The sequence below is a fragment of the Oryza glaberrima genome, chromosome 8, assembly GCF_000147395.1.
Source record: "Oryza glaberrima chromosome 8, OglaRS2, whole genome shotgun sequence".
NCBI lineage: Eukaryota > Viridiplantae > Streptophyta > Magnoliopsida > Poales > Poaceae > Oryza > Oryza glaberrima.
Window position 1 is genome coordinate 20,134,899 of NC_068333.1, and position 12,333 is coordinate 20,147,231.

At 45.6% G+C, this 12,333-nt stretch overlaps 1 protein-coding gene across 2 annotated transcripts; it reads right to left on the reverse strand.

The window, feature by feature from the left end:
• Positions 1-799: 799 nt before the first annotated feature.
• Positions 800-2,836, reverse strand: LOC127781448 (homeobox-leucine zipper protein HOX27). 2 transcript variants are annotated; one of them, XM_052308402.1, is made up of 4 exons: positions 2,240-2,821; positions 1,800-2,146; positions 1,596-1,675; positions 800-1,502 (listed from the first exon to the last, which is right to left on the reverse strand). In XM_052308402.1, the coding sequence occupies exons 1-4, from the start codon at positions 2,481-2,483 to the stop codon at positions 1,112-1,114; spliced, it is 1,062 nt and encodes a 353-aa protein (XP_052164362.1). In that variant the 5' UTR covers positions 2,484-2,821; the 3' UTR covers positions 800-1,111. The 2 variants fall into 2 exon arrangements, with proteins under 2 accessions (XP_052164362.1, XP_052164361.1); XM_052308401.1 differs by having other exon boundaries at positions 1,800-2,836.
• Positions 2,837-12,333: the final 9,497 nt, after the last annotated feature.

The window sequence follows — 12,333 nt, forward strand, 5'->3', positions numbered from 1 at the left end:
ATCACATGTCACAGTTGCTTAAATCACCTTCTGGACTAGTAAAACACAGGTCATAGTTTGATTTATTTCTGCTTCATACTAAGTCAGAGCCATCCTTCACAGATGCAGCAGTAGAAAATAACTGGAGCTCTGATTGTTTGATTATGGCCGATAAACCGTGAAAAAAAAATTGTGAGCACATTTTTTTATATTTATGTTATTAACAGTTTAAAAGCCAGTTAATGTAAAATAAACTATTATGATGAAGTTAAATTTTAGCTGATAAGATAAACAGAAGATGAGAGAAGTTGGAATGCTACTGTTTTCATTTCTAGAAATATTACTACATCGTAAGTTCAATCAAAATTTGTCTAAAATATACCAACAATTTCTTCACCTATATTTTTTTCAACAAGTCACCACTTAATTTTGTCTATTTTATTTATTACTGTATCTAACCTCAATATTTATATTTGGGATGAATATAACAGTGGTGTTACGGGAAAATAGGACAACGGAGATAGTGATACGGTGCTCAAATTAAATGAAGCCTTGAATTCTCCACCGTAATTAAATACATGTTAGATGTTTTAACTGCCAAGGCTTCATAATTCCACGAATCTTCCCGGCAGTACGTACGTGCAACGAAGCTCACCGCAACTGCCCGAGAAAATGAATCCAACGTCTTCACTTCACAAGAAAACGTACTAGCGGTATAAAATCATAGTACTTCTGCTAATTACTCCCTCCGTTTCATTCATATTTTTTAATTAAATTTATTTAAGTTTAATCAAATTTATAGAATAATATAATAAAAGTATTTCTATGAATTTGATCAAATTTAATAAAATTTGCTTTAAAAGAATCAAAAGATTTATAATATAAAGGAGAGAGAGTATCATACTTTTGAAATCATTAGCAGTAAAATGCTACTAGTAGTACTAATTAACTCATCAACACTCCTTGAAAAAAGATAAGAGATGACAGGTTTAAGGTTAGCTCGATCCCAGCATTTTGCGCATTCACGCATCCCAGCCGTCCACGTCACGGCAACGGACGGCCTCGGAAACCCCAAAAATTCTCACAAGAACCAACCGAAGAGGCCGTTTTCCCTCGCCGGCGGCGGGCGTATTTACAGGCAGTTGCTCGCCGGCGGCGGCGGCCGCGGCTGGGCGGCGGTCAGCGGGAAGCCGAGGGGTGCCGCGAACAGCGCGGCGAAGGACGACGGCCGGTGCGGCTCGGGCGACGCGACGGCGGTTCTTGCGGCCGCGGTCGGCGCCGCCGCCGGGGACGTGGCCGCGGCGGGGGCGGAGGTCGAAGCGGTGGCCGGGTTGGAGGCGACACGCTCGCAGGAGGGGCACATGGAGAGGGTCGTGGCCGGGAGGTGCATGTAGAAGGGGCGCGCCGTCTTGAGCGCGCGCAGCTCGGCGAGCTCCTTGTGCAGCCGCCGGTTCTCCTCGGTGAGCGTCTCGCAGCAGCGCTTCAGGTACTCGCAGTCCACCTCCGTCTGCTTCAGCTTCGTCCTGCGCACGTCGGCGCCGGAGAAGAAGAGGGTTAGCTCTGTTAGTGGAGCGGCGCTTCAAGAGGAATCGAGGAGAAAATCTCTTTGCATGCACCTGGCTCGGCGGTTCTGGAACCAGACCTCCACTTGCCGCGGCCGGAGGTTGAGCTGCTTCGCCAGCGCCACCTTCTGCTTCTGCTCGCCGCCGGTGAGAAGCATCAGCGTCAATGGCCAAGAACGAGCTAGTAGAAACAAACACTCGCGTGTTCGAGCATATTCAAAGAAGAGGAGCAGCTTTAAATATTCCATGCATTCTTACGGGATTCAGCGTGCTGTGCTCCTTGAAGCTCTCCTCGAGGAACGCCGACTGCTCCTTGGAGAGTCGCAGCTTCTTGCGCGCGGACGCGCCCTCGTCGTCGTCGCTCGCGCGCGAGGACGACCGCTCGCCGCCGCCGCCGCCGCCACCCTGCGCCGCCGCCTCGGCGTGGCCACGGAGGCCGTGCCCGGAGAGGTCCAGCGGGAAGGATCCCCCGCTGTCGTTGGGCGACGACGACAACGCCGGCGCGGCGCCCGGGCCCTCCTCGTCGTCCTCCATCCCCGGCGCGCCCGCCGCCACCGACGGCGCCCGGTTCACGTCGAACCCACGCGCCGCCGCCTCCGAACGCCCTGCCAAGAAAACGCGACCCACCACACAATCACAACACCGCAAGCAAAGAAACGCCCGCAAGCATCCACGGCGGCGGCGCCGCCGCCACTCACCGGTCTCGGAAGGCCAGTGGAGCCCGAGGCTCGACACGAGGCTGAGCCGCACCGACGGCTCCGGCGAGGCCGCCGCCATCGCCGCCCACCTCCCAGCTCCCACCACATCCTCCCTCCTCCCCCTCTCCTCCTCCTCTCCTCTCCTCACCCCAGCCCCAACCCCAACCCCGAGCCCAAGAACCAGCTCCGGCCTCCCGCCATCCGCCACGGTCACCGCATCCCCCAAGCTCAGCCCCAGCTCCATCGATCACACCGGCCACAGAACCACAGCTCTCACTTGCCAACCCAAGCTTTATACTCTTATCAATGGAGCTCAGCTCAGCTACCTCTTGGCTGTGTGGGTGTGTGTGATTAATGGGGGCCGGGTAGTAGTAGTAGCAGCAGCAAACCTAAGCTAGGAGAAGGGAGTGGACGAGTGGGGGCTCGGGCTTTGACCCATGAGACAACGGTTTGACGAGCGCACGTGAGTGACCCGGCAAAAGGGAGCAGGCAGACGAGATCGAATCATAAGGGCAGGATTAAAAAAAAAACCAACAAAAAACAACGAGGCATAGCATGGGAGAGATTGGAGCTGTGTGTATATGCAGATGCAGATGTGTGTGCAGATGCAGCTGCAGTGCAGTGCAGCAAGCCAGCATGGGCCAGCGCTACTGATGGCCGCTAATAATTATGTTAATCATCACGTATCTTTCCCCTTTGGCGAGCAGCGCCCACGATCTTTATCAGAGCAAGTATAATAGTGGGCTATAAGAGCATCCGTAATGGTAAAGTAAAATGCTACCTATAAAACATGTACATCTCATCAATAGATTAGATTAATAGTAAACTACTTTAATGGTATGTCTACTTGGGTATATATAGTTCTCTAATCCATTGCCTCGTTTTTCTCTATAGACTATCTACAGGTTAGTAGATAGCTTTGCTCTCTCTCTTCATTTAATCTCTTCCAAGTAAGAAAATATGCTGATATGGATATCTTGTAGAGAGCCTATAGATAACTATTGTGGGTGTCCTAAGAAAAGAAGGCTGAATGCTGAGGTGGATGAGAGAAAAGAGGAGAGAGAAGAGAAGCGGGCTGTAAGTTTACAGCCGGCTTAGACACAGGAACCAAGAAAATCTGTGAGACAGACATGTGGACCATAAATTTATAGTGAAAAGTTAACCACTATATAAGTGAGCTGATAGATAGACTATAAGTAAGCAGCTGGCTGTATTATTATCCTTGCTCTCAGAAAGCTGGGGGTGGCCGGGTGGTGCATGCAAGCGTTGCAGCGTGCCGCTGCGGCTGCGTACAAGACGTGCGTATTTCTTGGGGAGCGTATGGTTTCTGGGTCTCAGGTGGGGTGTTGGGGGGAGGAGGGAATGGGATTGGATTGGATTGGATTGGATTGGAGTGTGGTGGGGGAAATTCATTACCACGACGAGCGTTCCGTACTATGGGAACAAGCGTATGGTAGCCTTGAGAGTTAAGAAAAAGAGGAGGTTTGAGGACTTCCATCACTCGCGTTTTTTGACCGATGTTGGAATGACTTTGAATTTTCCGATGATTTTTGTAAAGGAAAGAATCTACCCTCGTTAATTCTATGGAGCTCATGTGACAGTGAGGTGCACATGACCTCAGCTTGTGGTTCTTATTGCTAATTAGACTAGAGAAAATTCCTTAGTTTTTCCAGTAAGGGTGGACGTGGTCTGGGCGGTTCGACCCAGACTCGTCCCATTCAACACATCTAGGTTGGAACGGTGTTGATGGGTCGACCCACAAGTTTTGGTGGTTACAGCGTGTCGACGCAGATTCTGCTAGTATTTTGATTTGGAATATAAAATAAGCCAAATCAAGTGAAAGAATGTACTGGTAAATTATAATGTGCTCATTTCTTGATTGGAGATGCATAATTACTATCAGTGTTAATAAGAGGTACCGGGTACCATCACACAACCATGGATGACAAGAGGAGGCAAAGTTGTTACCCACCGCGCTGGAGTGGGGGACGAGATCACGAAAGAAAGGATGAGGAGGCGTCGCCATCGTGTTCTTGTACGGTGTGGGATGCCGGATGAGGGAACCGATGGAGAAAGAATATATAGTGAAGGTGTGAGGTCTGGTTATTGGGTTGGAGTCGTAGGACTTGTTACCCATTAGAACTAATGTTTTGGGTTTTGGACCGACCTACTTATCCATTGGACTCAATTTTGTCAAACGGGCCAATGAGGCCGGTGGGTCAGCCCGGACCATTCCTATCCCTAGTTTCGCGAGAAATTTACTACTAGTAATGTGAGAATTTTAAGAGAGGCAAATTTCTAATGTCATATAAAAAATATGCTAGTACCTCAGAGTCCTGGATAGACTTTAGCTATTTGATGTGTTTGAATTACACATTTCTTAGTACTTTTAGGGTATAAGAGGCATCCTGAATGCTGCGAGAAATTCAAGTTGGAAATTATACAATGAACTAGCAAGAGTCCATGGAAGAAAAAAAACATGCTTCATCACAAGCTGTTCGGGATGATTAATATGTGGCTCGAGTTCTCCTTTCACAACATTGTGCTCCATTTTCCAGCAAACTTATGAACTTGGTTTGGACAGGATGTGAATGGGAGGACATGCTTTGAGAGGAGCCGGAGCAATGAAGGCCTAACTCGTGGGTAGTTGAGATGAGGGATCAGACGATGATGCAGCAGAGTTACGAGTCAAGATTGCATGACGGGTGAGATAATCCATGGTATAAGATTCGAGTGCCAGGTTAGATAGTGGCAAGTAGTCATATCTCAATGGATCTATGATATATGGAAGAATGCACCATAGAGTTGTCTTAGACAACAAAGATGTTGATCGCCCAATGGGTGTAGAAGGTTGAAAATGTTGGCACGCGAGAAGGGTTAGGTTTGGCTTGGAGGGTAAACTAATATATGAACTGAGGATGCAATCCCGACCATTGGATCATAAACTAATAGTTACTAGAATTTTATAACATTTGTTGCCCAAATTCATACTAACATTACATAGGCAGTAGAAAAAATAACTTGCAAGTACCATTGTAGTCCATATTTACTCTTTGGAACATACTAGTATGGTGTAGTAATTGTTTTCCTCCTTTACAAGATGAAATTACAATAATATTTGCAAGATGTGGTTGTATGATTAAAAATAACAGGTGTATAGTTTCTAGTCTAAAAATACATCTTTCTTCCTGTGCTGCCCTAGCCAACCTTGTCAGCGCCGGAAGGTGCAAATACGCTCTCCTCCTCCCACCCCGTGCTTTAATTTACCTCCAAACCCTAAACTTTAAGTTTTTTTTGCACGAGTCTCAATGTTGTCACCGCTGCTGAGAAGCCATCACCACTATCGCGTTCTCCCTTTTCTCTGGGTAGAGTTTGAAGACAGCTCCCTGGGTGTCATTGGCTTGGCTAGGAAGTAGTAGAAATCTTGGTTAAATGAGAACTAGTTGTAAATCTCTTAGAAATACCGTACACTGATATTATAATAGCCTACTTGTTTCATAAGAAGACAAAGACAATCCTTCTTTTCAGGATGGAATGATGAAGACTCGTTGTTTGGGTTAGATCATGATATGATATGTCCCTTTAGGCACCCAATAATTTTGCGGTAGATAGTTAAGTGTAGTGCTCACCACTACTTTAAAAAACATTTTTTTCCAGATAGTCAAATCCTATTTTTGTGTTCGATCGAGCCGCCCATCTACTTGAAAGTGTGCGGAAATTGCTAGTTTTCTATGCGGTGGCACACATGAAAATGAAGGTTAATTTTTATATGCGCGACCAATTACGATCTGTCTGCAATTGTAATTTAAGAGTACTCGTATAGAAATATCGTTTATGGAATAGTGCAACTAGCGAGTTTAAGCTAAGGCACAAATGCAGCCGCATCAATTCTGCTGGATGGATGCATGCAGGCACTGCACACACGCGCGCATGATTATGGCCATCAATTCCTCATCCGACGCCATCATCTCCACCTACGGCATCGTGTCTACTCCTACCTGCGTGATATATTAAGCAATCCTGTTGATGTGTACAATGGGGACAAAGCCGACGGGTTGTTCACTGGCCTCAATCATGGAGCATGATGTTGTTGTTGCTGCTGCTGAATATGGCCTGGCTCAATTGATGCTTGTGGCCAAACATGGCTTGCAACTATGATGGCTGCTGGCTTGTGGTTGGATGGGGTGGCAATTATATGCGATGGATTCACTTGCCCATGCGTGTACAAAAGGCGCCCATTTCTATATTGGATTTATTGGACGTTATTGTTTGTACTGGAGCGCTACTAGCAAAAGCGACTCTTTCTGCTCATCTGCGAAGGTCATATACAATACTATCCTTGTTTCAAATTGAAAATGTATACTCCTACATTATTCCCCCACAGCAACATTTCGTCTTATTGAAAAAGACCATGCACCTGATAGGACTAGTCAGCGAAGAGCAATCTTCTTCTCCAAAAAATAAAAATTGATCAATGTTCCGGTGACATTTGTTTGTCCTTTTCTCACCAGAAACATGACTGTTCCCATATCAATGCAGCCAATACAGGGAGAAAGAAAAAACTGTTCTGTGTGTTACCAGTGCAAAAGGGAGCAAGCAAAGCAGGTCCTCCATCCGGACCCTCCCCCTCATCATGCCCCTATATCCACGGCCTCACCAGTCACCACCTTGCCGCTACGTGACGAGATCGCACGCCGACGCGGCGCGCGACACGGGCGGGGCGTCGAGGCGTGCCATGCCACAGCGCGCGAGCCAACGCGCCGTGCGTGTCTGGCCCTGTGGCGCCGCGCTAGCTAGCTAGAGACCGAGTTGGTGTGTGGTGTGTGTGTGTGTGTTGCTTCCCGCGCTAGCTGCCCGCCTGTGCCTGTCTGCCTCTGCACTGCAGCTAGCAGCTACAGCTCCCGCGCGCTGCTGCTGCCTGCAAGGCTGCAATGGTCCGATGCCTCCTCCTGCGACGAGCAGGCAAGCCCAGCTTGGCAATAGCCGCACGAGACGCTCCCGTTCCATCTGTTTTGCCCCCGGCCCCGCCCGTCGTCCCCGTCCCCCCGCTGCGCCCCATGGCCAGCTCTGTGCGGTTTTTGTCCCACGGCTCCGCGACGACAGGTGATGGATCAATGGCGGATTCGTGCATGTGATGACTGGAGTGCGACGTGTGAACCCGGCCGCGGCCTATGCGGACTTCTCCTATTGGTTGCCGTCAGGCCCTATCCCGTGGCACAGTAACGTAGTACTGCTCGTGCTAGTACTACGAGTACGAACGTGTCAATGGGAGAGAACTTCAAAAGGGGATTTAAAGACGCAAGATAAAACGAAGTATAATTAAGAAGGCTTAATTTTTTTATACATAATAGAAATAATTTACAGCTTCGATCGCTGCCATAAGACACACGTCTAATAAATTTTGACATATAAAAATAAAGCCATAAGATCATAGAACGGATCGTTAAAAAAACACGAATATTAGAGAATAACCTAATATCAAATATAATTAAAATGAGTGAGGTTTCAACCTAGGTTCCAGGTCGTTTAGCCCTAGGTGTTTATCGGACAGATCCTCAACTACTTCAAACAAATTTAATACAAGTAAAAGAAGTTTCAAACTTACATATATTTTATCATGTCGTCTGGTAGATATTGTTCTTTTTATGATAGCACCAAAGGCCCAGTCTCAAATAAAAATCTGGAAGGACCCAAGAAAGATGAAAAATCTGTTGCTATCATGCCATGCCAAGCCAATGCAAACGGATGGTCGATCGGATGGCTACGATGAATGAGTCTGCGCACGGTAGCTTCTTAACCGAAAATAACAGCCATACATAGAGAGCAATTTCCCCATCTTGTACAGCATTCTATTTGCATTGGTGCTGTATCAACAACTATCAGAGATTTTTACCAGTATGCTATTAAGAAAGATGGTGTATGCCTCTATACCACTAAAAAGTTCAAGCCTTCCTCTATGCCATCATCGAACTTTATCGCGCCCTCCACACCATTCCGTCGCTATTCTATTTGGGTTTAACCGTTTGACCACTCTGACATGTGGGTCTAGGCAGAAAAAATGTCCATCTTGCCATTTCAGTTTGCTTCTTTCCAGTGCGCTATAGAGAGGGGAGAGAGGGTGAAGGCGACGCCTTGGAGCTCTCCCGGACCACGTCCGACGCTGCCGCCGCCCGCATCCCCGTCGTGTCGGCATGAGCGGGTGAGAGCACGCCAGCCAAGGCGCCGAGGCAGCCGAACACCGGCCACCTGCGCAGCCCCGGCAGGAGGGTCAGCACCTTCCTCCAGCGGCCACGCAACGAAACCACAGCGGCGCCGGTGACGGCTGCTCGGCGAGGACAAGGAGGAACGGCGGCGGCGGTTTGGAATGGGGTCGCGTGCAGCACCTGTTCTAAGTGCTCGGCAAGCTCGAGTCCTTCTCCGGCGACGCCAACCACTTCCTGGCCGCGCACGGGCTGCGTGCGCTCGCGCGCTGGCTCCCCGCCGCCGTTGGCACCGCGGCGGCCGCGGCCGTGCTGGTGCCGCACTGCGAGTGCCCGACGCCGGTGTTCACAGCCACTGAGCCACGGCTGTTCCGTGCAGGCCTCAACATGTGGTGCTGCCGCGGCGGCAGCGACGCCCCGGCCACTCCACGTCGTCGATCTCGGCGTCTCCCACGGCGTGCAGCGGCAGCGCATGGCGAGTGGCGCCGGTGAGTGCGTCGACGAGGTAGAGGCTGTGGAAGGGGTCGCGGTGGCGGAGGAGGACGAGGTGGCCGCAGGAGCCGGAGAGGAGGGTGGCGTCGCCAGGGACAGGGTAGGAGGAGAGGGGTGCCGTGACGACGAGCTAGGAGAAAGGTACACAATGCGGGGGTGGAGGAGCCGGGGCAGAGGAGGAGGAGCGGCGGGATGCGGGGGCGGAGGAGCCGGGGCAGAGGAGGAGGAGCGGCGGGATGCGGGGGCGGAGGAGCCGGGGCAGAGGAGGAGGAGCGGCGGGATGCGGGGGCGGAGGAGGAGGAGGAGGAGGAGCAAGTGGCGCCAGGGCTGGCACGCGGCGGCGAAGACTCGGTGAGGAGGAGGAGGAACGGCGGCGGCGGCTCAGTGGCACAGAAGGAAACAAAAACTAAGGGCAACTAAGTCATTTGGTTGTGCCGTTACCTATCGTTATGACAAAAAATGGATGGAATGGTGTGGAGGGCGCGATAAAGTTTGACGATGGCATAGAGGAAGGCTCGAACGTTTTAGTGGCACAGAGACAAACATCATCTATTATATACTAAAAGTCCATTAAACTTCCTACAAACACTCTCAAGCCACCACATGGCACCCCTGCAAACGCTCCTAGATTGCCAAGTGACACTCTAATAAATTAGATAAATTCTATGAAAAAAGCAAAACATCTAACCGTCGGTTTTCATTTAATCTAGTGGACCCATTGTTTTTAACCGTAGATCATCGTATAAAAAATAGTTATTAGATTTATCTTTGGAAACCACATGTACGTATATCTGTACGTACGTGTGCATACGCACTTCGTACATAGGCCCACGCCCTTCCTTTTCTTTTTTTCTTTTTCATTACTAACAGGAGAAAAAACGAAATTAATAATTCCATCCCATAGGTCTGTACGTACGTGTAGGTACGTATGCTCCTGTACGGCTGTACGCCACCCCACATCTGTTTTTTTTTTCATTTTTCACTCACATGAGATAGAAACTAAATTAATAATTCCAGCCTCTACTATATGCACGCATCGAAACATCCTAAAAAAATCTGAATAAATGAATAATATACATTATACAATTTGTATATCGCTTACTACTATACGTAGTTAAATTAAACTTACATTTTGAAAAATAAAAACAACTCCGGTAATTACTCACTTCCTACTATAAAAAATATTGACATATCAAAACAATATAAGTAAATTTATCATGAAAGTATTTTTATATATTATAAGTTATTTTTATTTATATATTATTACAGATTAACTATTAAATATATTCTTTTATATCGTGCTGATGTCTTTTATATCCTACTTAGGCTTTGTTCGATGTAGGACACACAAAATGATACGAGTCATATTTATTTTTAAATGTCTTTTATATAGAAAGTATTTGCAAATCATGCAACGTGTAGTGTTAATAGTTTAGGAAGCATGCTCGCTATAAATAAGTAAGTAGCTAATCCTATAAGAATTTTAGATTCGGCCTTAAATTTATTACCGAGATAATAAAACACTTAATATGTACTATATAATATACTTGCTAAATCCTAGCCTATGTAAGTTTTATATATAAGCCACTTTCCACACCTAACGATTAACTGATATCCAATGAGCATGTTTGTTATCAAGCACCAAAGATAAATAATAATACTAAGTGCACAATGATCAACAAGTAATAGGTAAGTAAAGGATGCAACCAATCTGAAAATGAATTTATTTATTTTTAAATAACTTTTATATAGAAAGTATTTGTAAATCATGCAACATGTAATGCACTATTTAATAGTTTGGGAAACATGCTCGCTATTTAAATAAGGAAGTAGCTAATCTTATAATTAATCCTATGAAACTTAATTTTCGGCCCTAAATTTATTACTAAGATACTTAAACACTTAATATGTACTATATAATATACTTTATCAACCTAGCCTATGTAAGTTTTATATATAAGCTACTTTCCACTAATCGCCAAGGCATAATTCTTACGAGGCATAATTCTTGGTATTCGTAGACAGTGCACCTAATGATTAACTGATACTCAATGAGCATGTTTGTTATCAAGACCAAAGATAAATGATAATACTAAGTGTAGAATGATCGACAAGTAATAGATAAGTAGAGGATGCAACCAATCCACTGTAAACAATAGTTCACTACAAGTAAATTGCGACTACAAGTAATAGCGTTGCTGCCATATGAGACTCCCACAAATACTCCTAAGTTGCCACGTGGCACTCTAATAATTAAGAGAAAACCTTATGAATTCTGAGAAAAAAGAAAAACATTCAACCCTCGATTTTCATTTAATTCGGTGGACCCACTATTTTTAAACCATTAGATTAGATTTATTTAAAATACATCATATAAAAATCGAGGGTTGCACGTATATATATGTATACATACGTACATCCGTACTGCTACTCACGGCAAAAAGGGGAAAAACGTAATTCCCATTGTAAAAAAGAAGGATTAGCCCAACCACGGTCCCCGGTCCCATCTAATTGCTACGAGAGAAACATATATATGTATATTGTTCACCCAAAAAATTAAAAAAAATTCTCACATGTACAATACGTACTACTATCCACCGGTTTAGAAAAAAAATCTCCCATAGAATGTCGTACCGTCCTTCCCTCCTTGAATCTTTACACGTACAAGCAACATTCACCCGTTCCTAATAAACTTATCACTAATGTTGGATATTTTCTTAATAAACAAAGTACAAATGCAGGCGCTCACAACACGCACACTCACCCCTATGAACACACACATGCACACCGGGCCGATATATTTTAAGATTGACGAAGTCACCATGAGTACCTCGCTGTTGACGGATACATAGTCTACCACTGAAAGAATTTGTCTAAGTCTGTGACTTGAATACTGAAAGAATTCATCAAGTCTAGGACTTGAACCCAAGTGGGCAAGTTCCATTACAAGGAACCTAACCAGTTGAGTCAGGTCCACTTCATAATAATATTGGATATTAAAACAACCATAATTTCTAAGTTACATTTCTGGAGTACTTCTATGTCTTTTAAACCGGTGGAACCACGATTTTTAATCGTTAGATCTATCTTATATAAAAAAACAAGCATCTATTCATGGTACATCACATTTAAAAATATTATTGTGCAAATATATTTCGTCATTATCTTATTCGTGTTAGGTTACGTATAACCTCTTAATTACTCTACATGAAATGTTTATAGATGAATGAACTGTCTCAAACTATATAATCATATTAGGCTATATAAAATTTAGTGTAGCTTAATGTCCCATCCAATTCATCCTCTAATAAATGATAATATATATGCAATAAAAAAAGAAAAACACATTACTTTTACTTTCGTTTCGTTAACATATTTTCTAAAGAAAATAAGTCTACCTTC